Here is a 26,718-nt window from a genome sequence, read left to right as displayed (position 1 = left end):
ACAAATCTAATGTATTTATTAAGCACACGTACACAGAAATATCTGAGCAATTGAGGGATGAATTTCTCACGCACAGTTCACACACCCCGAAAGTCACATGTCACACCGTGGCACATGTCTGATTGGACGCGGGTACCGCTGACTGTTCTGTTAGGAAGTCCACCCACGCACTGTCGAGGTTATTTACACACAATGATGCCTTGCCCCACGCGTGAAAGAGACAGGTGTGCCCACTGCATATAAATGAGGTACTTTGCGTACGAATGAAGTGATGCTGCAGCTATTTTCACGCACACCAACCTACCTGCGTAGGTTTGCCATTGATTGACACGCCTTTACTTGCCTGCTGCTTATGTCATGCTGTGACCGGTACATGTTATTGAACCTTTTACGTGACAGGACGTAGGTTTTTTTTTTGTTTTTTGTTTTCACTCGAAATTATCTCCACTCTGTTGCCGAGTTCCTATTGAAATTAATGTAGCCAGGCCATTTATGGACAGTGATCTTGAACAACACCTCCAATATGAGGATGCGAGCAGGATGATAGTCAACCCGAAGAGGCGTCCAGACGGCAGCCCTCTGGCGTTCATTCTTCCACAAGTGTGTGGCAACATGTAGCCATAACTGCATTAGTGTTGTGCTTTGTACTTATCCCTCTGTCTTCGTTTTGCGGATATTTTGGGACACCCAGTATCGAAACTAAGAACGTCGATCAGAATTTCATACGGCAAAGTGCCAGGAATTAGGTATATCCAGTATTTAACGGAGAACTATGACGCATCTGGCATCACCATATGGTCCTCGTCCAAATAAAAAGAAGCGAGAGAGACCGAGAGAGTGGCGAAAGCACTGACGGTGGTCCATGCTTCTGGTGCAGTGCAGCCAGAACAAGTGCAAATTTCCCTGCCTTATTTGCTTTGGTAAAGGCTGTACCCCGTGATGCCGTATCTTATGGAAACTCAAACAAACATTCTCTTGGAGCCCCTGTGTGCCCGGCTCCTGATGTGAGAGTTATTCGCTCAGGCGTTACATCTTAGGGATTCCAAGAGGTGGCCATGAAACCATGAGTATGAACACACGCAACCGTGGTTCTGTTAATTGTTGATCCTGAGCTAAAACACGAAGGGCGTATAGGAGAAGCCTCCCGAGAGCCGCTCGCACAGATCACTCGCAGTCTTGAAACAGAATGGCTGCTGGCCTTTCTTGCGGCTATGCGCAGTTCCTCTCTTTGCACTACATTTTCTTTGCAGGTCCCTGTAAGTTGATTCTGTTTTCTTCATTTTCGTGTCTACTTCTTTTTGAAGTGCATCTCGTGAGAGAAGTTTGGCACCATATCCATCCAGAGCGTCAGGTCTGTGTCTGGCAGGTCTTTGCATGGGAACCACGGATTCCTGGAAAGCATAGGCAAAGCTTAGTTAATGTTCTGTTTCATTCGTGTTCCGTTCTGTTCGGAAGAGTAAACTTCAAAAGCGGGCTAGACTCATTAGAAAAGAATGCCGTTGTAGCAGGGATCAAGGCTGGCTAATTTTCTTTCGCCCAGTCATTTCATTTCGTCCAGACACTCCATTACAAAAAAATGCATAATCGCTTTGTGCGTTCTGCACAAGTGGCTTGGGTATTGAGCATAACACAAAAAAGAGGATGAAAAGGCAAACTATAAATAAACGGGACCAACTTAATAATAGGGAGTATATTTACATGTAAGGTGAGACACCTTTACTTGTGTGGCGACATGCAGCATGTGCCGCAGGGTAGGACTGCCGGTAATTTTTACTATACATGGGGTTCTTTTGAGTCTCCGACTCCGACACACGGTGCCTTGTGTTGTGTTTCCTCTGTCTTCTGCTCGTTGCTCAGGCACCTTCATTATGGACTTCTTCTGGCCACTAATCTGATTCATGTCAGGTTCAAATGTTTCCAGCCTGGTGACAATATCGAGACCGACATGTACAGACGACTTCTTCAGCAACTGCTCCAAAGTCTACCATATAGACGAGTCCGTTAACGACAAGATCACCCTTATGGAATATCCACACACCGCAGCCAGAGCGCGCGGACTACAGACATTGTGGACTACAGTCATGGCACGACCGGCGCACTTGTGGAGCATCAAGACGACCGTTGTCTCCACCAACAGGAACTATGGAGCAAATGGCGGCATAAGCGAAAAGGTCGAAGAAGGCTGTCGTGGAAGTCTCGTCTTGATGTGGGCACCAGACGGTATTCTGTACTATTATAAGTTTTTATTTGTGCACTTATGTAGTTTCTGTGGTGTTTCGTAAACCAGCTTAAAGGGGTTTCTCTCTTTCTCTCTTGTCCAGCTTAACCTGCAGATGGAAACACTACTGCTTGTAGTCCGTGTATTATAAGGCCCCGTGTAAGGCATCGCTCCATCTTTGGTTGTATTAAACAACGAGACACGGAAGATGTTCACTGACAAAAGATGTGTTTATACTGGTGGCCCATGCATGTCGTCATAAAGGGGAAGCGCACTATTCAGTGCCGTCAAGTATGCTTACCCTTCGCCAGCTGGCAGGAGGAGGTATTTCTGCACGTACATGTTCGAGGGTCTATCTACGTTGGCACAAACAATTTTGGCGAAGCTGCTGCGGAAGATCTCTGACAGTTGCCCTGCAAAAAAGACAGGGTAGGAAACCGTGTTAAATCCGACATGACGTGAATAAAAGTATGCCTACTTTGTTGTATGCCACAGGACAGACGTCTGCTTTAAGTTTTAACATATCTACTCTTCTATTCACAAAAAATTGCCAGTTACATCGCTACCAAAGTCTCTCCGCTTTGAAGAGCGCTATATGCCTAGATGACTATGGGAGATACATCGGTGAAGGGGTGGCGTTGCAACTCGTGCGTCTGATTAAAGAGTATTTCTGCGCTTTCCTCTATAGGCGAGCATTTTTGAAGGTCAATTGAGCGGTTATTTAGTAACAAATCATCGGAGATGTCGTACATACAGATCAAATAAGTCGTCCTCTCCAAAACCATCTGCCTATTGCTTATATTACGTAACAGTGCCCACCTCTGGGCTTCTTATATCCCTGTCAGACGACCACACATCAGAGGATCACGTCGCTTCTGACAACGCTCAAGTGAAAGATGATAAAACATCTAAATGTGACAAAAAGATCCCGGATCCAGGTTGGCAAGGTTTTTGTAAAATGACAACTTTAGTATGGGGCTATAGAATGAAGCAGAAACTCTATAGATGGTGCAAGGAGCCGGCAACATTGTGCTCCTTTACGGCTCGTCTGACAGGTGCTACTCCATAAACGCCATTTCGAAATCAAAGGTACTTTACGTTAACTGTCATTTAGAACACCGTCTGACAAGGGTATTAGAGGATTACGAGTTCGAGGTTATTAAGTTCGTAGTAGCGGAACACGTGGAAAGTTTACACTGGAATTCAAATAGCTCAGGGAAAAGGAAGTCACCACAGTGACTGCAGCTTGGAGGTAGTACCAATTATGCATAGGCGCACACATGTACATGGGCGGAGGATAATTCTTTCTCTCCTTACCATCCGAAAATCCGATATGCGCATACGTTGGCTGCTGATGAGTGAAGAAATAGCGGTCTCCATACATCATGTTTCTAAACTGGTGTCCTAGAAGGCAGGCGAATGTGGATCCTACGACGCCGCCCTTCACTGGTTTCTCGTACAGGCCGCCAACCCAAAGGTCCACGTCGTACGGCGTCCTACGTTGTGAAAATGCTTCCCTTGAACATTCGGAAGCGAAAAAGACACACACACACACAAAGTAGCTAAGCTTCTTGCCAGGGCTTATAAAACAAACTTGAAATTTCTTCAAATTTTGTGTCATCGGGATATTCTTCCACAAACTACGGAAATTTCCTGTAACTTTTTTCCAATGTTTATTCAAAAAAAAAAAAGTTTGACAGTATTAAAGGGGAAGTGAAAACCCCTACCATAACTCTTTTTTTTTTGTTCCAGTGACAAATACATGCGTGGGTTGTCGCAGGAGAACAATGTCCCGTACACTGTTAGAAGAAAAGGTATATAAAAGGTATAAGAAAGGTATAAATAAGGTCTACAGTACGACATTTATACCTCATCACCACTGTTTATACCCTGTTTAAACCATGTGTAAGGTATAGATCACTGATTCTATACCTTCCACGGCAGCTGAGGGTATAATAAAGTACTTCTATATCACGTTTATACCTTCTGCGTTTTGTATACCTTTTCTTCCGCAACATCTGTGATCACATTAATTTGTAACGGCGACTATATCATCTCAGTTAAACAATAAGTTAATTTAAAAACATAGGCAGTAACACAGTAGCATTCTAATTATATTGGGTAATGACATCTGGAAGCATATGATTTGATCCCAAAATAAATAAATTTGCACGCCCTCACTTCTTGAGTTGCTTCCCGGGCGAAGGATGGTCTCCACCGTGTGTAGCCGCGGTGTGTTGTATATGTATCTGTTCTCCAGAAAATGCCAACTGCTCCTGGAAATATTTTTCCTAATATTTGTTGGTGTTGCTTCTTGGTTTCCAATGTAATGCTAATTGTTACTTAATTTCTTTCCTCTCCGATTCATATCCATGCTTTGTGAGTTTGTGCGCGAGTGTCTCCAGGTATTTTCTTTTTTTGTTATTGTTCCTTTGGTCCTTTTTTTTTCAATATTTGTGGAAAGCTGCGCTGGGAAGCCGCCACTCCGATATGACGCTGAAGCAAATCGAATATTACCGTTTTCTTCAATTATACCACAAGGTCTTCAAAATATACCCTCTAGGAGGTATATGTTTATACCCTGAGGTGCAAATAATATACCTTTATGGAGGTATAAAGAGAGTATACCTTGTGGAAGGTATAGCGTTTATACCTCAAAAGGTATGCGCCCTGGGACAAGCCGTTTATACCCCAAAAGGTATAAATTTTTCTAACAGTGTAGCTGACGTTTGGCGCCCTGGAGGTCTTTGATGTGTACACGCTCGAGAAACCATTCGGCTCCTTCAGAGAGCCGTAAATGAACGCGTGACGTAATGAAGTACGCCGCATGAAGCGCCGCGCTGGGTCCGTTGCAGACGAAATTTCAGTGGCGAAATGAGAGCTCACAGCCGCTCGCTACTACTATACCGAGCCCATACTAAGCAAGCAAGCAAGCAACGTACGCCAGTATACCGAAATGTGTCTCCGAGGAAGACAAATGTATTTAAAATATAAATATTAAACCGAGAACGTACTTGAGATGACAGATACTACAGATATTTGGAAAAGAAAGTACGTCGAGCAGAGCTAGTAGCAAACACTTCAAAAAGTGCCTAATATGCTTTGAAGATACTTGAGTGGTGGTCACGAAACTGTTTTTTCTTTAATTTATGCATAGACATTATTGGTTCGTTGTAGGAGTTACATTTCACAGTGTTCGTCAGTCAGTATTCCTCTCTTTCTCTGAAAGCCCGCGCGCTGTTTTCTACTCCGAATGGCGTATTCCGATGTTGCGCTGGTGCTGATATACCCGCGGTTACCCGCAAAGACCTGCGCATTTTTGCGATTTGCGATTAGAAATTCAATGTCGCCGCGGGCTACGGTAAAATGCGGGTGTACACGCGGATGGTGCGGGTAAACCCGCATTACCCACATCTCCTAAATTAACCTTTTGCGACCCTAACTTATCCACTAATACTTAATAACCATTAATAGCTTATCCATAATTAATTTTTGGCATTTCCCCGAGGTTTCATCGAGGAAAATACCCGAATACTAAACTTTTTCGCATAACGCATGGTGGTTTGACCCTCCACAGGAGCATGTGACTTTCACTTGAAAACTGACAAATTCGACACCCAACAATAATCGAAGCAGCACGCTCGTGGAAATTCGTTCTCTTTTCTGATTTGTTTCGGTGTTTTGTTATTTGCGAGTAGAAATTCAGTGTCGTTGCAGGTTGCGCGTAATTGCGGGTGCACCAGCACTGCGTCTGCGGGTAGTGCGGGTGTATCCGCATCAGACGCTGCGGGTTGCGGTTGCGGGTACGAATTTATTTACGCGTGCACATACCTCTATCCATAAGAGATGCTACATCTTTCTGCATGTAGAGCGCTTAAACTTACAAGTCCAACTTACGAAATGTAATTTTCTGATACTTAGGACTAAGTGAAAGCGAAAGCGAACGTGGCGCTAGTGCACACTTACTCGTAGAGCTTGCTGAGCGTGTCCACACTTCTTTTAGTCATGTACGGTAAGAGGTCTTCGAAGTTGTGGACGGGTTTCCCGGAACACCATGAGAGATAGTGTCCGTACCCCGGAATGCCGTGGTCGCGTCCCCTCTGAATGTTTAACGATGCCAGGTCCAGACCAGAGAAGCTGCTTGAGTTACGGTAGAGGAAGTTCTTGACGTCCTCCACCATACTTGGTCCGAAAGCTTTGCCCAACTGCCAGCTGACACCGCGTAGGAAGTCGTCCAGTTTGCCCTAGAACCAAAGCGATGTTAATTATGATTTATCATGCGAGTGCGCACAAGAAAGAACTATATTGATGTTTGTCGCGTTCTTGTTCGCTCTTAAAAATGATATCCTCGACTTGCTAAAGTTCAATGATTTAATTACCGGTGACTGTAGTGGACCCGGTGGTGAAGTGGTCGCGCACTCACTCCTTGTGGCAAGTTTGCAATGTAAACAGCGGAAGAAATTTAAGAGAACAAATAAATAAAATTCGAATAATTCTCGTTGTTTAAATAAGTAAAAGTTGATTTAAAACAAACTTTATCCGAGGAGATCCATGAGTTGTGCATGTCATCTTGTGACAGAACTGAACAAGGCGAACTCGGAATCTGTATGAACCTTACGTCTGATTTAAAACAAATTTTATTCGAGCGCTTCTGTTATTGTGTGTTGATTACATTAATCCACTTTTCATTGTGTCTTGCACAACATTACATGGGTTGGAACAAGTCTGTTTTCGTCTCCATAACGAACCCTGAGACTGGGGAAAAACACACATATAAACAAGTCTCAAAAGCTCGTCATCTCGTCGTTCCTTCTCACCTTCTTATAAAAGTCGAAGACGTCAAAGAAAAAGTCCTTTAGGTCCAACATGCGTTGCTTTCCATGGCTGTTGAGTGACATGAAATCATGTACCAAGGGATGGCCAAAACGAAAGGCAGCCGTGGCGAACTCAGTAGTCATGCTCGGGTCGGCAAAACCGTCGTACTGTGTTCTGTCAAAAAACGCGTACGTCACAACATGATCGTAGAGGCTTTCATTCGCTTTCTTAGTGCTGCATAAATATCTCAAGCCTCCAGTAGAGGTACAGATAGAACTGTGCATTTTGGTTATATAATCTCGTTCTGTCCGCTGAAAATCGGCGAGTTCGAAATGTGACAAGGACAACAGTGACTGTTTCACGACATAAGAAACCTTTTTGTTTGTTTGTCTGTTTTCAAAAACACGGACGGAAGCGTAATCTAGAATTGGCAATTATCAAACTTAATAGGAAAGGTGGGAATAGTTGCCCAAGATACCTCGTCAGAAGGAGCTGAGTTCTTCCATGCACCGAGCTATGTAAACGGTTTATAAAAATTTGGACTTCATAAAGTATAGTCTACAATCGTCGAGGAACATCGTACGAGTCAAAGAGCAGTCTGTAGCATGTAGCCCTCAGAACGTAATATAGCGCACAGCTTTCTTTCGGCTGTGACGAAGAAAAAGCGAATGTGAAGAAGTGTACCTGTGTTCCGGCCCCTTGATGTTCAGTCCGTAGAGTTCCATGACATGAGGCCCCAGAGCGATGGGTAGGTATTCCGTATACACAATCTTCTGAAGCTGGGCTATGAGGATGCTCCTGCATAGTTTGGAAAAGTTCGCACAAGTGAAATAAAATTTAGTTGCGAGACCTTTGCAGCAGCTCCTTTAACACATGGTTCAGGCAAATCTGTAATTGAAATCACTAAACATTGAGTCAGTATACTAAAGGCAAATCGACCTTTCCTCTTATTAAACGTATCACCTCTTCCCCCCGCAAATCGAAATTTGCCGCCATTTCCCTCCGCGTTCAAATTCACAGGGAAACCGATATCGCTAGAACCTGCACCTGACTCTGCATCGCAAAATCGATTAGAACTGGTTACGTGATGTGACGTATCTCAGAATTTGCTAGGGTTGCGGTGCACTAGAAACAGGGCACTCGTTTAGTCACCATGCGCTGATCAATTTTCGTGACAGACATTCCAGGTTTTGCTGCATAATTTATCACCACTGTTTATTGTCAAGAGTAATTGAATGGAGCAAATTGGGGAGGGGAGTATATATGCACAAAATATGCAGAGAGCTTCGTAAAATAAAATTGGGCCTGGTACTCTAATTCATGAGTGATGGGCTGCCAGCAGATGAACCAGGTGCCAGTCCCAACAGCACTGCTTGTTTCAGTACCGGCGGAAACTATTATTTTCATTGGTATCCTATGACTACCTAGTCTGGCTGTGCATATGTTCTGTGTGTACTTTTACGAAAGTGGAAGAGCTATTGCGCCATGAGAGAACTGATGTTCTGAGGCTGGAACAACACAGAAGAACAAATACATACAAAGCCTATTGCGCCATCTCTTGAGCTGCAATCAAACTAAAGTGGAAGAGCTCCTGCGCCATCTCTTGAGCTGCAATCACACTATACGCGTGTCAAATCCAGTTTCGGTTTGGTATCACCGCTAGCCGAGGAGACGTTGTTGCACTTGAGGTTTCACCGTTTCACGTGCAGATCGTCATTGAGATCTATTGCCTCGGCAGCACTGACATGTCATTATTTATTAACGAGAGGCAGTGGGGGGACACAGAGATACTTAGGCGTAGAAAAATAGCCAGTACCGCGCGCGTACAGACAGACCACCAAACGATACGAGGCGGAGTAGTGTCGCCACCTACCGGGCTTCTTGGAAAATTTTCTTTCCTTCCCAGTGAGGATTGACCCTCTTCAGCTCGTGCGCCAGGCGGTTGTGTTGGCGAGCGAAAATCGTCTGCATGCTTGTAATTCCAGGCTGCTGGTTCACACGGCGATCGCCTGCAAAAGTGCGAGAAGATAATGGGGACAAAGAAGACCGTGTACCGGACAGGCAACATGGAACCTACTTCAATACGCATGTTCAGGAGAAAAAAAGATCCGCCTTAACGGGATTCGTTGGAAAGTGCAATTTTTTTTGTGTGTGTGTCCTACGACCCATTTACCACTTCTTATTGTGTATATCAGTGATAGCTCCATGCGCTCGACCTTTTCCTTCAAAGACGAAACCAGAAGCAGCTCCTGTGGCGGCCGGGGTGCCCGAATCGCTTGTTATGGGGGGTATGTTTATTAAGAAAAAAGAAATGAAAGGTCAACCAGGTAGAGGTCGGCCGCTATTTAAAAAAAATATAAGAAAATAATGAAAAAAGAAGAAAACGAAATGAAAAAGAAGAAAAGGGCTGGGCTGGGCTCGGCTGAGAAGTAGCCCGGGTTCGAATCAATGACACTGGCTAGTTTCAAGTAAATGTCAATTTTTCTTCAGAGTCGGCTTCGTGTGGACAGAACTCTCCCGGCGTAGTATGACGGACTTTATGGTTATATGAAATACACGTGAAGTTCGTGGCGCGCGACATGAATACGCTGTAGAGCCGCTAGGCTAGATTGGGAAAGGGATTGCAGCTCCTGGTATTACAGCACTAAGAAGAAGCTTTCCCTCATCATGTTCCATCACAAAGTTCCATCACCAAAACTACCTCAAGTGCCTTGTTTCTTTCAACATGTTTCATCACCACATTTTCTAATGTGGAGCTGCTTGAAGAAAACATAATACGCATCGCGAAAGCCGGCATGGAGCAGAGAGGGAATGGAAGATTATAGTTTGGCAGTTTCGAATAGATTGAGAAACGGAGCAGGAGTTGCTTTCTGTTCTCAATAGGACGAGCGGAGTAGTGACGTGCAGATTGATGTGAGAGGCAATGTCTTTGAGTCTTGGTCGACATGCACTGTAACCACTGCACTGTAACCTCTGCTCTTCGTCACTCGCAATGAAACGCATCGTTGGTACAGGAATGTAACTTGCCAGCTCTGAAGCAGAGTTTGCTGCGTCTGAGGTCACTGCAGCCATCACTTGTAGGGATCAAGCTGACTGGAAGTAGACCGCTTTCGGGCCTTAAGGCCAACAGTGCTGAAATAAGAAAAAAAAAATAAATAAAAAAGAGAAAGAAAGGAAACGCGCTTAATGACATGAAAGAAAAGAACAAGAAATTCGAAGGGTTACCAATGTACATACTACTTTGGAGGCCCCATACTATTTCATGCCTGTTCTGTTGGTCACACTGATAGGAGCTTTTACCAATTTCACCACAGCTTACAGTTATCTACGTTCATCATTGCTTTCAAATCCTCACAGCGGGATATTTTTTTATCTGGCGGAGGACTGCAATCGCCGCACTTGTTCCGCCAGAGATGGAACGTTAAATACGATAAATTATACAGGGTGCTTCACGTAAGACTGACCACAATTTTTATATAAAAAAAACAACATATGAGAGCAGCATAGATGGTGTTTTTGCAGTTGAGTTCTACGGCCAGGCGGACATCCTCTCGAAGAAAGTGTGCAACTACGAGATGACTAAATTAACTAAAATTAATCATTAATTAACATTTTTATTAGGGGATTTCGGGCAAAAGCGAGATAGCAGATTGAGAGACTATCCTCGTTGAACACTATTCCACGTTTAAAAAATCCTGAAACACGCACGTGCGCTAAAATATCCATCCCCGAGTTCTTGTATGCAAATGAGCCGAAACCGAAAAAGAAGAAGCGCATCACTCACGCCGACGGAGGTTTATCTGGGCCGGAAAACCGTTTATCTGGCCAGCTGAGTGGCAGTGGCACCGGCACCTACGCAAATTATCTTCACCGCTCCAATCACGTGGCCCTCTGACGTGAATTGAGCGCTGTACTCCCCGCGTTGCCGGTCGCCGCGGTTTCGGTTTCGGCTCATTTGCATATCAAAATTCGGATATGGATATTTTAACGCACGTCCGGGTTTCAGGACTTGTTGGAATTTTGTTGAGTGGATTGCAACCAGGAGTGTCCCTCAATCTGCCATCTCGCTTTTGCCCGAAATCCCCTAATTAAAAAGTTAGTTAATGAATTTTAGTTAATTAGTCATCTCGTAGTTGCACACTTTCTTCGAGAGGATGTCCTCCTGGCCGCAGAGGTCAACTGCAAAAACGCCATCTATGCTGCTCTCATACGTTTTTTATAAAAATTCTAGTCAGTCTTACGTGAAGCACCCTGTATAGAGATAGCTTGCTATGAAATTACTGTTTTTCTCTCTCTGTGATCAAGTGCTCAGCTGTAACTTGTAAGTGATGATATGCACCTATGATATGCACAGCCACGTCTCTCCCTCTGTACGAATTCCAGAAACTTCGGACAAGGCAACACATGGTCACGGCACATGTAGAAAATATGCATTATTGGACGAAACACCTGTACGTTTGGTATAATCACTCTGGACACGCATTAAATTGGCTTAAGAGTCGTTTAAATATATAATTAAATGTTTTGGGCCTTGCTTGTCCGTTAAGATATCGATACTGCCCCACGGGAAATGTTTCTAGCCTACAAACGATAGAAGACATAGTTCATTTTTAAGTTTTAACATCGAACGCGGTCTTACCCACATATTAATATTATCACGAAAAATAGTTCCATGCATAGAAGACAGCCTCTAGCGTAAATTTCTTTACAACAAGAGGTAGTTGGAAGCCCTCACAGTAAACCTTCAATTGCAAACTGTTTTTGCTGCACAGTCACAAGCGGTGTCTGGTGCCGTTGGTACGTTGACATCTTTTTTTCTTTTTCTCCATACAGCACAAAAGGTAAAGATCATTACACGTGCCATCGAAAGCAACGCAGCACATTCCATCTGCACTCAAAAAAAAGTATTCGCAAAACGCTTCGCTGGCTTCTCACTGTTACAATGTGCTCTGCAATGCAGCCGGGTTTAACGATAAAGCTTCATGCTTTGTTTACTTTGACAAAACATATCGACTAATGTCGTGACTTGCGTGCATCTCGTGACTACCGAACCGGCAACGTGGAAGAACGAATACGACGAAAGCAGCGAGCGCATCCTCGACAAAGCGCGATGCATCGGCGGCCTCTTCTTTTTTTTTTTTTTTCCTTTTCATTCATCATCTTCTTCTGTATGTTCTGCTTCGCTAAGCGACTGTGCTAAGTTGCTACACGAGGATGTACTACCGTAAAAGCAACACTAGTGGGACACTTCGGCATCGCGAAAGCCTAAGACGGGCACAGGTGCAATCTTCGGCACTCTCAGAACTTCATAAACGCGCGTGCTACGCTCAGAAGCCGAACTTTAGAGCAGTATTTAAGATAGGGAAGTATATCGGCAGTATTTAAGAAAAGCAGGTTTTCACCCAGCTCTCAAATATCAGTTTTCTGGCTGACTGATAGCATTCGATCAAGTCGTGTGACCAATTACAAAGTTTTTCGTTACAATGGAAAAAGGAAAAAGAAAGTGATGATAATTAGGAGTGATGGTCACGGACGAAGTATTCAATACATATTAAAACATTTTCCTCTCAAATGGGCAAATTGTTCCGCTAATAACAATAACGATGTTCTGTGTGCTGCCGCCGTCTCTGCGGGACTCGTCAACCCGTAGGCCTCGTAGGTGCGTGTTGTGGTTAAGTCAGACGGCGGCTGTACGGCTCTCTTTCCTGGCCGTGTATATAGATTTAAATGCCGTGTATATAGAACTTGAGGCAGTTGAAATGGTGTTGTTCAATGCTGCTTGCCATCCTTTGCCATCCTTGCTCTTTTCTTTTTTTTTTTAAATACGTACATAGATCTCTAATGCTGCGCAACTGCGCCACCTAACATCATCATCTTTTCGTGAATGGACCATAAATGCTGTTTGTATTGTATTTGCTGACAGCTATCATTTTGTGGGGGTCATAGAAATAAACGAATGGAAAACACCAGGAATAAAAAACAGCCATCGAACGAATCATCAAAGTAGATATGAATCAATATATGACGTCATTAAAGTGGTGGGCGCTGCCTGTTCCCTGGTTTGATGACCCCGAAACTAGTCTCATTCTACTTCATTTTACGGCAACCCATTTCTGGATGAATTTATTTCTGGCATCTACGTACCTGGGTCTTCTGGATCGCGTACGTTCATGAGGTCCGTTTTGGATGCTCCGTACACGTTAGAAGCATCTAGGAAGGCTGTCTGTTGATCCGTCTGCTCCCTGTGACCTGTAAACAGTAACACCGGTATAGGTTGCTTCAGACAAAGCTGCAGTGCTTCAACGTCAATCTGTTTGTTCGTGTGTTGCAACCTCGTCAGGTTGGTTGGGTTGTAGAGTCACTAAATGTGTGGGTTGCAGGTAAGGCAGTTGAAGAGAAAGAAAACGACAGGAAAGTCTCCAGTTAGTAGACAAGTTGTTGACAAAGTCGTAAGGATGGCGTCGTTAACAGAAATAAGTAAACAAGCGATAGAGAACTATGCATGCTTTTATGAATTATATCAAGACGTATTTTCTTGGCCGATATGCAGGGTTTCCAACAATAAACTTTGCGGTTGTTTATTCCCTTCCTGCAATATATATTTACTTTGCCTGAAGGGACCCAGTTATCTGATAAAGCAACCCGGGTAAATTTAACTTCAGAGCTACATTTATTTATATGGGCCGTAACCGCCCGAAAATTGCCTGTCATGCGTCTGTCAAGGGATGCAACCAATTCCACGCTAGCTGCGAACCTAAACTGCACTGAAGGAAATGAGAGTTTAGTCGTGCCTAAGGTTCGGAAACCCGAGTCCTTTTTAGAATCCCGGGATTTCGAGATTTCTAAATGTGGGTCCCGGGACGGGATCGTTTTTTTTTGTGCAACTGCCCCTATACGATGCCGTACCGATACAGCACACGTTTCCTACATATTGACGCATTTTGCTCTTCAACTTTTTGACCCTTCATAGTAACTAGTATTCCGTTCTGGTCCAGAGTAGCGGAATCTAGATTTCTGAAAAGGCTGTCTTCATTTTTTTTTTTTTCACAATGAAATCAGCCTATCGATGAGGATCAAGAGAGAGAGAGAGAAATGAACTTCTGAACTTGTGCGTAGGGAAGAATCGTTGTGATTTGGTAGTACAGTTTTATAATGCTACTTGATGATCGTTATCGGCTATAAGCTACATGGTGAATTGGGTTAGCACCTGGCATGATTGTCATGTGTCGTGGACGATTGGTTTCGCGTAGAGGGGGGAGCCTGGAAACAAAGGTCGGTGAGATAATACAGTCTTTCCTTCTCACACGCATCAGCAACCGTTCGAAAGCCTAAATTTTGTTATCTCGAAACCGAACGGGATTTGACATCGCGAAAGGACGTGGATATGTGAACGAAGAAAGTATACTTTGAGCGTAAGGACAGAAGACACAGCTCATAGGTCTCTACGTCATGCGTCGTTGTGATCGAGCTGCGTCTGTGTCTTTTGTCTAGTGCTCCTCAAGATCAAGGTACTTTCTTCGTTCACAAATGGAAAACCAGCTGGCTCGCTTTCTCCTTCTTGCGGCATTGATTTTTCTCGTGATCCCGGGATTTCGGAATCCGAACCCTATAGTCGTTAATCTTGCAGGGCTAGAAGCGTGCCAGCGTGACGCCATGGCCAGCCATTTTCGAGCCGTTTATTGGCCATAGAAATACACGTAGCTCTGAAAATAAACTTTGCCCCAGTTGCCTTATCACATAACGCTTTCCCTCCAGGTTTTTACGACGCAGTCTAAAAGAGAAAACGAGACATTGTTCCACGTTTGCCGTCGAAAGATGACCCCGTATTTTCAGGAATCTACAACCGCTTTTATTTTTCTAGGTGGCCGCCATTCGGCGTGTAGAGCCACTATCAGACGCCGGTGTTATAATAACTATTGCAGGACCAAGATTTCCTCCAGTGTACGCGCCGTCCATTGACCAGTCTACGAGGAAGTTCTACTTTTATTGACGCCGTCGAAGGAATATCAATGCCGAGGTCATCATTACATATGCGAGCGTTGATGGGTGTAGTATTCATATAGACGGTGACGTCACTTCTTGAAGCATCTACCACACGTATACATTCCGTCAGCCGATGATGATGTTCATGTTTATGGGGTTAGCTTGTCACAGCACTGTCATTTTCACAACGGGGTTCCGAGAGGTAAGGATACCGCAAATAGAGAGGCGCGCTTTCCCTTTGAATGACGGGATTGATGTAACGAAGCGAGTGAACGATAGCGTGTACAAAAAAAAAGAAAAAAAGAAAGAAAGCTGTCTTACTTATGGTACAGTCAGTGCAGCCAGCTGAACGGACGAAGTTGATGCAGTCGATGTTCAGCTTCGAAAAAAAGGGATCCGTGGGCTCCACATAGATAGGCAGGCAAGCGGGAACGTTGGTAGCGGACCCCCACGGGCAGCATTGGATGTTGGTGCCGTTCGCTATAAGGTCGTCGAATGCTGCATGTACATGTTGGAAGGAGGGTGAAATGAGCAGAGCTTCTCTCAAATTGCCACTTCGTTATTGAACCGTGTAGTGAAGATGATGGATAAGAAAGTAAGGATAAGAACTCTATACATGGCGACAAGTAGTGAGCAGCAGACTCTGATATTATAGGAGCTCCCATCTTCATATTTTTTTACAGTGTACTATGTTCAACCATACTATAGCAGCTGCACAGGCGATGCATTGTAATTTCTTGGGCGGCGTAACCCTGTTGCGAATTTGACTGAGGACATTTCGGGCCATCCTTAGGTACACAGACAGACAGGGCATGAACACAGGTACAGACAGCGCACATACTCTGGCTTTCAGCGCACGGAAACCCCTGAATCGTACCAAAAAGCGGTTTGCTGGCCATTCATAGCGCCCCGAAGATAAGTGCTGCCGGGCAGGAATAACTATAGTATATAGATAGGTAGAGGGGAGAAAATCCAGCGAACCGGTAAGGAGGTATGAAAGGAATTGCCTCAGGACGAGAGCCGCCGATATTTCAAACAGAGACTGTTCTTCTGGGCGCCGACCTCATCATTGGCATGGTATTTAAAGGGCTAGGGACGACGTGTTAAAGGATCATGCGACCCACAATTCGCATGAACCTTTAACACGTCGCCCCTAACCCTTTAAATACCATGCCAATGATGAGGATGGTGCCCAGAAGAAGAACACCCTCTGTTCGAAATGTCGGCGACTCTCGTGCTAGGGCCCCGATCTTCAACTTTCACACAGCGGTAGTTATCGTTATAATTGAAGTGCGCGCTCCAAAGCAGCCTTGATAGGCTCGCGCGAGAGCTCGTGGCGAATCACGGGCCGAGGTGATGGATTTAACGCGCGTTATGGGATAACGACAACTTGAAGATCGGGCCCCTGAGGCACTTCCGTTCATATAATGTGAATTTTAACGCGACATAAGTTGGTTAACTGTACTTACGTCCTTTTGTCGTGATGGGCGTCAGTGTGGTGTCGTGAGCTATCATCTGGCCGAAGATCATGAAGAGGTGGGTGTACTTGTGAGTTAACAGGACGTCAGGTCCTTCCACGGTAGCCAACACGTTGGACAAGAGTCGGGGATTAGGAAGGCGACGACCGGTCTTCATCCGAGCTCGCGGGTCACCCAGTTCTGCACATTACAAATCCACCGACAATAGAGTAACGACAGCAGAAAACATCCTTGTCTTTCTGGAACCTGATCGAAAGTAATTTCCAGATTGCAAAAAAGGAAATAAATAAATAAAATAATATAAACGGAAAGCGTAGGACCATCCAGCGAAGGGCCCTAGTCGGCGGGAAAAACTGTGAAATATGCCCTTTTCTATGGCGCTGATCTGTAGAGTATACGCACGAAATAACCGAAACAAAAAATAAGGCAAAGGGAAGAAAGCTAGTGCTATATTTACTTATGTCCGAAATCCAGTAAGATGTCATTTTCACTTCTTGTACTTGCATAGTTCGCTTATAAACACTGCCCATAATAGTTTCCAATAAAGTGTGCTGAATAGTTCACGAAAGCGTGTATTTATTACAAACTTTGGTATTGCATGTGCCATCGTTATACGCACAAAAAGAAAAAAGAGAAACTAACAAAACATACCTATGCGGAATCCATCGAGCATTTCTATGCGCAGCCATCAATACTCTTCCATTTCCTGACATATTGCTAGTGTATAGGGTAGGGATCTTATGAGCTGGAATGAGCTGAACACAGTTTACCTAGGTGTTGGGGCATTCTGGGCTCACAAGGCGATCGCCTAACTCATATCTGGACTGGTTAGACGTACATCCTTACCATCATCATAGGCAGGGGACATTATCCTCTTCATGCACGTCCGCGCTCTCCCCCAATTGGGTTGTTCCATGTTGTTGCAAGACCCGTCGAAGGACCTGTACGCATGATGTGGGTCGCACTCGGCGCGGTAGAGCTTCTTGCAGAACGGTGCCAGTTTTCGCACCTCTTTGAACATGCTCAAGTCCACGTGCTGCAATGCATTGCGGATTGTCTCGTACGACGCCCCTTTTCTGCGGATAAAACAGCTTTTGAAATCGACCGACCCGCACGCGGCAAGGGCGCGGGCACTGCTGCAGTCAGGTTGAGGTTATGTGGAATTCGAAGGTTCAAAGAGCGGGCCTTAGACGTTATACAGGGTGATGTTTTTCAATCGAAACAGAATTTTATACAAAAGGGGGCTTACTGCCATACACGGATGTTCTTCGCTGTACGTTCTTCAGCTCGGTGGATATTGCAGAAGCTGGTAGCTGTCGAAGTCAATTAACTAAAATTCGTTAATTAACTTTTTTTTTATTTGAGCTTTTCGGGACAATGTATGATAGCAGAATTGGAGCCAGTCATTATTCAAAGTCACCCTATTAAAAAAAAAGACAGAAAGAAAAAAAAGAGGGAAGAAAAAAGAAGAAAACAATCCCGAGACCGGCACGTAATTTGATGTACCCAAATTTCGCTATGCAAATGACCCGAAACCGAAACCAAGCGCATCAGGAGCGCAAGAAAAGACATGACCTTCCCCCCCAGCAGCTTATCTGGGCCGTGAAGCGGATGACGTCAGAACGACTACTCCAGTCAGCTCCAGCTTTCCACGGCACGTGGCCCTCCGACGCAGAATGGGCGTTCTTCTCCCAGCGCTCGAAACGCGCTTGTTTCAGTTTCGGCTCGCTTGCATACCAAAATTTTGTGATGGATATTTCAACCTATTTACTCGTTCCGGGGTTTTGGAAAAGTAGGGTGGCTTTGAATAATGACTTGCTCCAATTCTGCTATCTCACATTACCTGGAAAACATCTAATTAATAAGGTAATTAGCTAGTTCTGCTTCAATTAAAAAAAAAAGATCACCCTGTATACGCGTTGCTACAAAGTTGGCGGAGCCCCATGTATTTTCTATGGGAGAAACTTTGGCTTATTACTCGGTAACTACTGGACCGATTTTGACAAAAACGATCTAGTTCGAGAAGTTTTTGAAAGCTTGTGGGAGGTCGGACTGAAACTGCGAGTATTTAAAGCTGTCTTTCGCATAGCAGTGTAGAAATACTAATTGGGAAAATTGTCCAAATCAGATATCCAATTTGCGAAGCGCCCAGTTCTACCGTTATGACACGTAAACGAAATGTTTGTCTCATTTGCCTTTCGGAAACCTTTCTAGAATATTTTCACTCCAATATTATCACTAGCCAGGGCTCTGTTCACTCACAGTAACGCGATATGTGAAGGAATGTCAAACGTTCTCATGTGAGCACATTTTCAATCGCACACTGGCGGCACATCGTGGGCAATGGGCGAAGTAGCCAGATGTCATGCAGTACTAGCATCCCTTTTCTATTTTAATGAACATAACCAACGCCACCCAGACTAAACAAGGTCCGATCGCTAAATGGACGTGACGGTTTCTGTAGGAGTCCCATTAACCAGAGCTATGCCTTCAGCGGCTCCGAAAGCACTCGTAATCACAGCACTCTATGCGACACCGCGACACTACAGGGTGCTTTTTTTAATACAGATTTTTCATTTAAAAATTATAAGGGCTATAGACATATGCTGTTTTCACTTCTATCATCTCTGGGCCGGCGGACGTTCTTGGCCATATGTTGCTCGACCGTCAAGTGACTAATTACCTAAAAATAGTTAATTAAGTTTTTAATTATAAAAGCTACGAAGTTGTCCCAATGAGAACATCTGTTCCTTTCGGTGACCTGATATCGTAGCCGTTTTCAGAACAAAAATCCGTTCGGTAGATCGTCCGCAAAAAATTCGTGAAGGAACACCATTTTTTCTTTATTTTGTTTGCGCATCTTCAGAGACCCGTCTTTCCTTAACCCCTAATGTGAGAGGGTGAAAGAGCACACTCTCGCATCTTGCGTCGTGGAAAAAGATTAAAAGAAAACAGCAAATGCAACTCAAGATAAGGGCAGTTCCGATGGCGTCACCCGATACATGTGTCTTTGTTTTATTTCCGCAAGTTAAAGCTCATCTTGGACGCATGAGGCTCCTTCACCCTCTCACATTGCGGGTGAAGGAAAGACGCGTCTCCGAAGATGCGCGATCAACAAAATAAAGAAAAAAATGGTGTTCCTTCACGAATTTTTTGCGGACGATCTACCGAACGGATTTTTGTTCTGAAAACGGCTACGATATCAGGTCACCGAAAGGAACAGATGTTCTCATTGGGACAACTTCGTAGCTTTTATAATTAAAAAGTTAATTAAGGATATTTAGATAACTGGCCATTTGACGGTTGAGCAACATATGGCCAAGAACGTCTGCCGGCCCAGAGGCGATAGAAGTGAAAACAGCATGTCTATAGCCCTTATAGTTTTTTATGAAAAATCTGTATCGAAAAAAAAAAAAAAAAGGACACACTGTATATGTGTCCACGTATACGTAATGAAGGAAGGAGAAAAAGCTCTTTAGCCTCATTTGCATAACGAACTTTTGGATGAGAGGCAGACCATGTAAAGATGGTGATGGATAGAAGAAAAAACATCATTAGAGACCATCATGGCAGTACAGCCCAATTGGGGCATGATAATAATGATTGAAGGTGTAGCGACGACGGAGGACTACAAAGACAGAATACGGTAAATGTCCTGATGATGATGCAATGCTGTGCTCATTAAAAAAAAGAAAAAAAGAAAGTGAAGATGAGTCGCGACAAGGTTGGAATGGCCACCCAAGTACAGTAGTAACAACTAAAAAGGGATAAAAAAAATGTGCATGATGTACGTCTAGTAGTAGTGTAGAGTGCTGGATGAGTTGATAGAAACACATGACAAGAAAACATAGCGCGACAACACGACCTGTCCTTTTTCTTTTTTTCGTGTTAGCGCCGCGAAACAACTGTGCAGGGTACAGACGTGGACAGATGGAGAGAGGGCAGCTGAAAGGAGTGGGTGGACAGGGGTGTTAGTACGCGTCCTGGGCTGACCTCGGGGGTTACTGTGGTTACTGTGCCGACACAAACGGCAGTTTATACATTGGATTCCCCTCTCACCCCTCCCTCACTACACGCTTCAACAAAGAAGCCCCCCCCCCTCCAAACCCAGGGTCTGGATCCGCCCTTGGCTTTCATCCTACCGCTGGTTCGACCCGTGTACCTCTTCTTGTGTCCCCTATCGTTGTCGCGCTATAAGTCTTCTTCTCATATGATATACATCGCTTGCGAATAAGGCGTTAGTTGCAACGAGTCAGGCACTCACTTGACCATGAGATATTTCACAGCAAACTGGAATGTGTGTTGCGCCTCATCCAGTTTATTGGCGTCGGGACTTCCCCAGAGGTTTTGCTGGTGCCGATATTCCGGTACGTGGCTTCTTCGCTCCAGAGCTGAAATTATAGGAATTTTACGAAAATCCTAACGTAGGCTTTAGCTCAAGATGTTATTGCAGTTAAAGAAGAAACAAACGGACCGATGGCCCACGCCAGCTAGCCTGGCCCACGCTAGCCTGCAAATTGCACCATTGGCGACCGATGAAAATGGTCGCTATGGTCTATAGTAGGTCGTGGTTCGTATGTGTTTGGTATGTGCCCCATTAAGTAAGAGTCAGTCCATGACTAAGTTTCTTGTCCAAACATTTCTTTTTTCTTCCTAAGAAACTTGCCTCGTAGAAAGTAATCGGGTACGTTGAATGCAAAACCGTAGCGGCCTGATCACGGAAAACGGCGCGCACGGGCTGAGGTGCCGCCCTGGTGGTGAGAACTTTGCGATAAGAGACACCACTTCCGCGTAAGGGAAAATGCAAATTCCAAACCCTTACTAGACAGAGAAAAAAAAGGTGGGGGGGTATTGAGTTGGCGGTATGTATTACGGTTGAACGCCCAATTTTGGCCGCGTACAAGTCGACGTTTTACAATAAAATACCTTACTGCAGAAATCAAATCATTGTTTCCCCCACCTACTCGGTTTCTTTTTTCTTTCTTTTTTCTCTTTTTCGAACGTGTTTGTTAAAGCAAAGTAGGTGACAGTGGACGAGAAGTCGGCTTTTTCTTCCGCGTAAGATTAAGTCAAACTAGTTTGATCTGCATCGAAGTAGATAATACGGAGGAGTCGCAGAAAAGAGAGAGAGAAAAAAGAAAGGAAAAACACGGAAGGGCAGTTGTATTACATTATACGTGGCTTCAGATTCAGCGCCAAGCCAGCGTACGAAGGAACTTATTCTGCTTTGTAATTCCCGCCGGATAATTGGACGTTTACGTCATTGGGATACCAAGACTGTACGATTCGTCGTTACTGTATATCTCCAAAATTAATAGCCACTGAATACGTATATGCAATGTCTTTTATATGCTCCTTAGTTATTTCGCTTCTTTAATATTACGCTTTGCTATATTCCCATTCTTTCGTTACGGGACACAAAAACTGACAAAATGGCATAGATGCAGTCAAGCTGGTGGATTAACTCCATAATGTAAAAGCCTCAGTCTGGGTACACAGAGCACACGAAAACTGACTTCCCATTCGTCAATGATACCTGATCGTCGCCACCTTGAAGGCTGTCTATCAGCTATGCTTTGTGATACAGCGTCTATGCTAAGTGGGGCTGTTCTCAACGCGCACCATTTGATTGATTGATTGAATGATTTGATTGATTTGACCGGTCGCTTTTCAAAAAAAAAAAAAAAAGAAGAAGAAGAAAGCGTCTACTCAGAACCCTAGTTCCGTGAAGTTATTTTCCTCTCTTCACACCAAGATAACGCTTAATACTCTGTTTTGTTTTCTGCTCAGGGAAGTATTCTTATCTTTTTAACTTGTGGTAAGTATAAGAGATACCGGGCGTTATGAAGCGTCGCCAAAGGCTTTTACTTTGATTGCATCATCCGCATCGTGGGATGCTGCGGCAGATAGGGAGACATCTTACGTGATATCTTGATGTCCTTTCGATACTTGGTGGCATGGAACGCTTCTGCGATGTCCTGCAGCGTGAGACCAGCGATGCCAACTTCTTCGTGCCCCCACGTAGAGTCCATCGTGGGATGATAGGCATCGTCCATAGGAGAATACAACATCTGCCACGAGAGCTTTGTATTCGCGGGGAAGTAGCGCGACAGATGAGAGAACGTCCACGGATCTGGTACAAGGCGCTGCTGAATTTCATGAAGTGCGGCCTGCGCACCATGCTGGACAACTGCAATTGGAAAAAGTAACAGCTGTTAATGGTACCTGCACTGCGTTTGGCCTGCACATGCAACAGGGATGCAGCTATGTTACAGACAGTTGGTGGTTGCATAGTACTTGAAAAGACTCAAAAGAAGAGTAATGTTTTTCTTAACCAACCGTGGCATAAAATGAGCTTTTGACACGTGAGAGGCTTGTGGCTTACCACCAACAAAAAAGCAGGCTACATTGACTTGTAATGGGGTACTAGGAAGGTTATGACGTCCTAATTGCAAGAGAGTATATCACTGATTCTGTCTGCAAGTGAACTGTTGCGCAGTTTTACCCGCACTCCTGACCAGATGGCCAATCTCGTTGCTGCGGCAAGTCCTTGTGCCCCTGCAGGCACCAAAGAGCAAGTAGAAAATAGAGCTGTATAATAAACATATAAACCCCTCCCTCCTCATCTGTAAAACACCTTGTGTGTTATTGCGTATAGATTTCCAGTTGGTCGCTGAGGCATTTGAAGACTGCAACAAGATCGCGGCACCTGCTGTACTGCTTGGGTGTGTTACATGGGTTTTCTTTTGGTGCTCCAAGACAAATATCGGGACAGTTCCATACGAAGTCGGCCCAGGACGCACGATCTCTACCCACGCAGCACGCTCGGTAATAGCGAAGCCACCAAAAGCATATTCTCCGTACAAGTGCGAGAAGGATATTTAGATTGGAATACTGAATGGTACATAAAAAAATAAAAACATCCGCAAAATACATGATAATCACAGGCAATCTGAGTGGACTTAGCAACAGAACGCCGTGCGCAGCCTGTTACCAATACCAGCTGTCACCCATAGGGAAACAGGTAAACGACCAAGCAGACGATCACAGCATGCTGACGTGCTGGTCTATCGACGCGCAGAAAAATAACGCCATCTAAGAGGGTATTAGCTCCCGAGCTTAAACGCCACTAAGCGTTCTTGCTTGGAGGTTAATGGACGTTTTCCCTAATGCACCAAAAAGCGTCGTTTGCAGGCCACTGCCACTGGGTTCTCTCCGGTGACACAATCTATCTAAATGCTTTTAATCAGCTACAGTAGGCAGTACTGGTTAAACTTGTCGTAAGCGTCCAATTTGCTGTATGATCATGCATTTACAGTCGACGGGGTTCCCCAACCTCTTACCAGACTCTACCAATATCGGCAGTTTGTCAAATCTCCTGTGTCCCGCTTTCTTTTTTTTTTCTTTTTTAAATACTATACACACACTGCCAGCCGGGAAACCCGTCTGCAATGATCCGTGTAAAAGGAATTATGTCGCGAATTCCGCGACAAGAGAACAGCATTGAAACGCTCTGCTGGGTTCGAGAACTGCATCTTTTTATCGGACACACTTTGCTCAGTGCCAGGGATGTGGCACATTGCCATTTGTTGTAGCTTATGATAAACAATTTTACTCCGAGTTTGTGGCCATTTGTTGTCTCAGATAAAAGGCCAGTGGCACAACACAACGAAAGCAGAGCGTGTGAATGTACGAAGCAACAAACCATATCCTACGGCTCACAAAGTTTCCTCATGCACGCGGCAGGTAAGTTGTTGAGTTGCCGCGACATTTAAAAGAGCAACACTGCCACAAGAGCAGCGCGAGAAAAACTTTCACTGCGGGTTAACATCGTCTTCGTCATTAGTCGGTTAAGACAGAGCCAGTACTGCCCACTGATCTGTATGTACAATTGAGATCAGTGGTACCGCCATTCCACTATCAAAGAGTACAGCCTTTTACTTTGCGAAGCATGAAGGCCACCGATTCCCCGCAAGATGCGTTGTACGTTTTATGAAATCTCAAGATCGTTCTTAGTCCACAGTCTTATCTCAGTCACTCTGTGACGTCCACAGACTTTGCTCTTCCTCAAGGTGGCGCCAGTGCAAGAAAGAAAAGAAAAAGGCAAAAGAAAAAGCTTGGCGCTGTTGAATAAACTTGTTATTTCTTTCTTTCTTTTTTTTTTTCTTTTGCATCCGGCATTTACAGCTAACTCACAACCTGCACGACTCTAAACTCCAGAGTCCGGACTGCATACAGAGAGATCAACTATACGTATGAAATGACTACTATACGTACCAGTATAGTGACTATGGTACTATAATACTATGAAGTGACTACTATATGTATGACTACTATACTATACGTATGACTATACGTATCGGCATGCCTCCTGGTATATAGGCATAGACGTCGACGTAATCCTTCTTTTGAGGCCCTTGCACAACACGGCAGAAGATCAGGCATCTTTTTGAATGTTTCTTCGCATGCAGAAACAGAGGAAGACATCGAGAAATAGGCACTAGGGTTCGAACCCGACCCACCTCTTCGTTTCTGAGTCAAAAATTGTTTCTATATCAATCATCTGTCTTCGGTCTCGTATCTTCTATTATCAATTCATGAATGGTTTTATCTGGTCGACACGAGGCGGAATGACTCCGTCAAAGCCTCCGGCTTTGTGTACCTGGAGAGGCGTACCGATCTTATCGCAGGTAATAGCATCAAGTGCATCTTTTGGGAATATATTCTTCGAGTCTGGTGGTGGATAAGGCTGAGTATAGATTTTTCCTTTGTGTGAATGTGTGCACCGCAGCACCTCTGACAGCTTCCGTTCTGTCAATATTTCCAACAGCTGTAAGCGCCAGAAAACGGCGTATGAAGTACGCCAGGCTATTTGCGTACCATACTGGGGTAAAGAATTCATCATACCCAATACGACGAGAAACAATAAAAAATGTCCAGAAGGGCTACCGAAGAAAGATTGCGGGGTTGATGCGATGATTAGTAACAAAAACGTGGAACTATGTATACAGTATGCAGTTGAATGCACTGGATTCTGTTAATTATGCACGGTGGCCATTCCTAAAAGCATGTTCGTCGCCCAGCACTCACTGAAGTGGACAAGCACACGGGAAAACGAGAGGATATACCTATACTGGAGATATTGTACTTCTTTCATCCCTTCTCTGCATTGCATCTATAGTACACCGTCTTTCACGCAAAAGATGGCATAGCGTGCGATGAGGCAAAACACAACAACATCCAAAACTTATCTTCTTCTTCTCCTTACCACCAATAAATAATAATAATAATAAACCAATCTTCTCCTTACTTTTCTCAATGCTTGCGAATGCGTACGCAATACTATAGCAAACCCTCGACCTAGTTCACGCAGACGTGCAGATGTATAGATTATACTTATCCACCATGAAATGGAGGACAGTTTCTTGAAGCGGTTCATTCAACTCAATCCTTTAAATGGAATTCTCTTTGCATCGTCTTCGGACCCTTGCATGACTGCTTTCGTAATCTTTACGATTTTATGTCGAGGGAGGCAACGTGCTTAGTGATGTAGAAACGGTGTATGCAACAGTGCTTGACCTTTCCGTAACTACAGTTTCAGAACTGACGTGTTCCACTGGGCATTGCGTACACTCCACTTTTCCCGATGAAACTTCGTTGCATTACGTTATTTGGTTCTTAAAATATCAGTCTATTTTTTAACTCCGTTGTATACTAAGCGGAAGATGTAAAATTACTGCAGTATAACTTGCATGGCAGCTCGAGCTACAGCACCAATCTATCGTTCTACATAGTTCAAGTGGGAAGAAAATTAAAATGAATACTTCCGGTCTCGAGGAGACGGCCGTCTATTCCAGTTCTCACGACAGAACAAGAAACGGAACTGACCTGTCCGATACACAGCACAAACGAAGTCACAAGTGTGGCAGTCATAACTCATCACAAGTCACACCACTACAAGTCACAGTATACGTAAGCGCTGGTCGAAAAAGCCTCGTACGTCCTGCCTCGTACCTGCCTCGTACGCCGTTCTCGAATGACGCTTCAAATTTCGACGCGTACTGCGCTGTTTCAGAGCAGGTGTTGGCTGGGACTTTGCAGTACGAACAATGACAATTAGTATTAGTATTAAAAATTTAATTGGTGTCGCATTATAAGTAAATAGATCATTAGAATCTTTCCTCGTGGGTTCCCCTCAGGGAGGGTCTCAAATCTATTAGTCAT

General features: G+C 44.4%; 1 protein-coding gene across 1 annotated transcript; it reads right to left on the bottom strand.

Moving 5' to 3' along the window:
* Positions 1-26,502, bottom strand: LOC135397716 (peroxidase-like). Its single transcript, XM_064629323.1, has 15 exons — positions 26,383-26,502; positions 22,418-22,684; positions 20,759-20,885; positions 17,341-17,570; positions 16,486-16,674; positions 15,338-15,514; positions 13,178-13,282; positions 10,061-10,165; positions 8,907-9,042; positions 7,718-7,831; positions 7,036-7,207; positions 6,185-6,462; positions 3,536-3,714; positions 2,520-2,631; positions 1-1,391 (listed from the first exon to the last, which is right to left on the bottom strand). The coding sequence occupies exons 1-15, from the start codon at positions 26,432-26,434 to the stop codon at positions 1,289-1,291; spliced, it is 2,346 nt and encodes a 781-aa protein (XP_064485393.1). The 5' UTR covers positions 26,435-26,502; the 3' UTR covers positions 1-1,288.
* Between the last annotated feature and the right edge of the window lie 216 nt (positions 26,503-26,718).

This window comes from Ornithodoros turicata, chromosome 6 (assembly GCF_037126465.1).
Source record: "Ornithodoros turicata isolate Travis chromosome 6, ASM3712646v1, whole genome shotgun sequence".
Classification (NCBI taxonomy): Eukaryota; Metazoa; Arthropoda; class Arachnida; order Ixodida; family Argasidae; genus Ornithodoros; species Ornithodoros turicata.
The sequence above is the reverse complement of the archived record's forward strand: the minus strand, read 5'-3'. Positions and strand labels throughout refer to the sequence as shown.

Excerpts from the sequence above, each read along its gene's own strand:
- LOC135397716 (XM_064629323.1), bottom strand. The coding sequence starts at position 26,434 with ATGAGTTATGACTGCCACACTTGTGACTTCGTTTGTGCTGTGTATCGG. Across the intron at positions 15,515-16,485 it reads GCCCATCACGACAAAAGGAC|CATTCGACGACCTTATAGCG; the intron begins GTAAGTACAGTT and ends ATGTACATGCAG. Across the intron at positions 13,283-15,337 it reads CTGCACTGACTGTACCATAA|GTCACAGGGAGCAGACGGAT; the intron begins GTAAGACAGCTT and ends TACTGTTTACAG.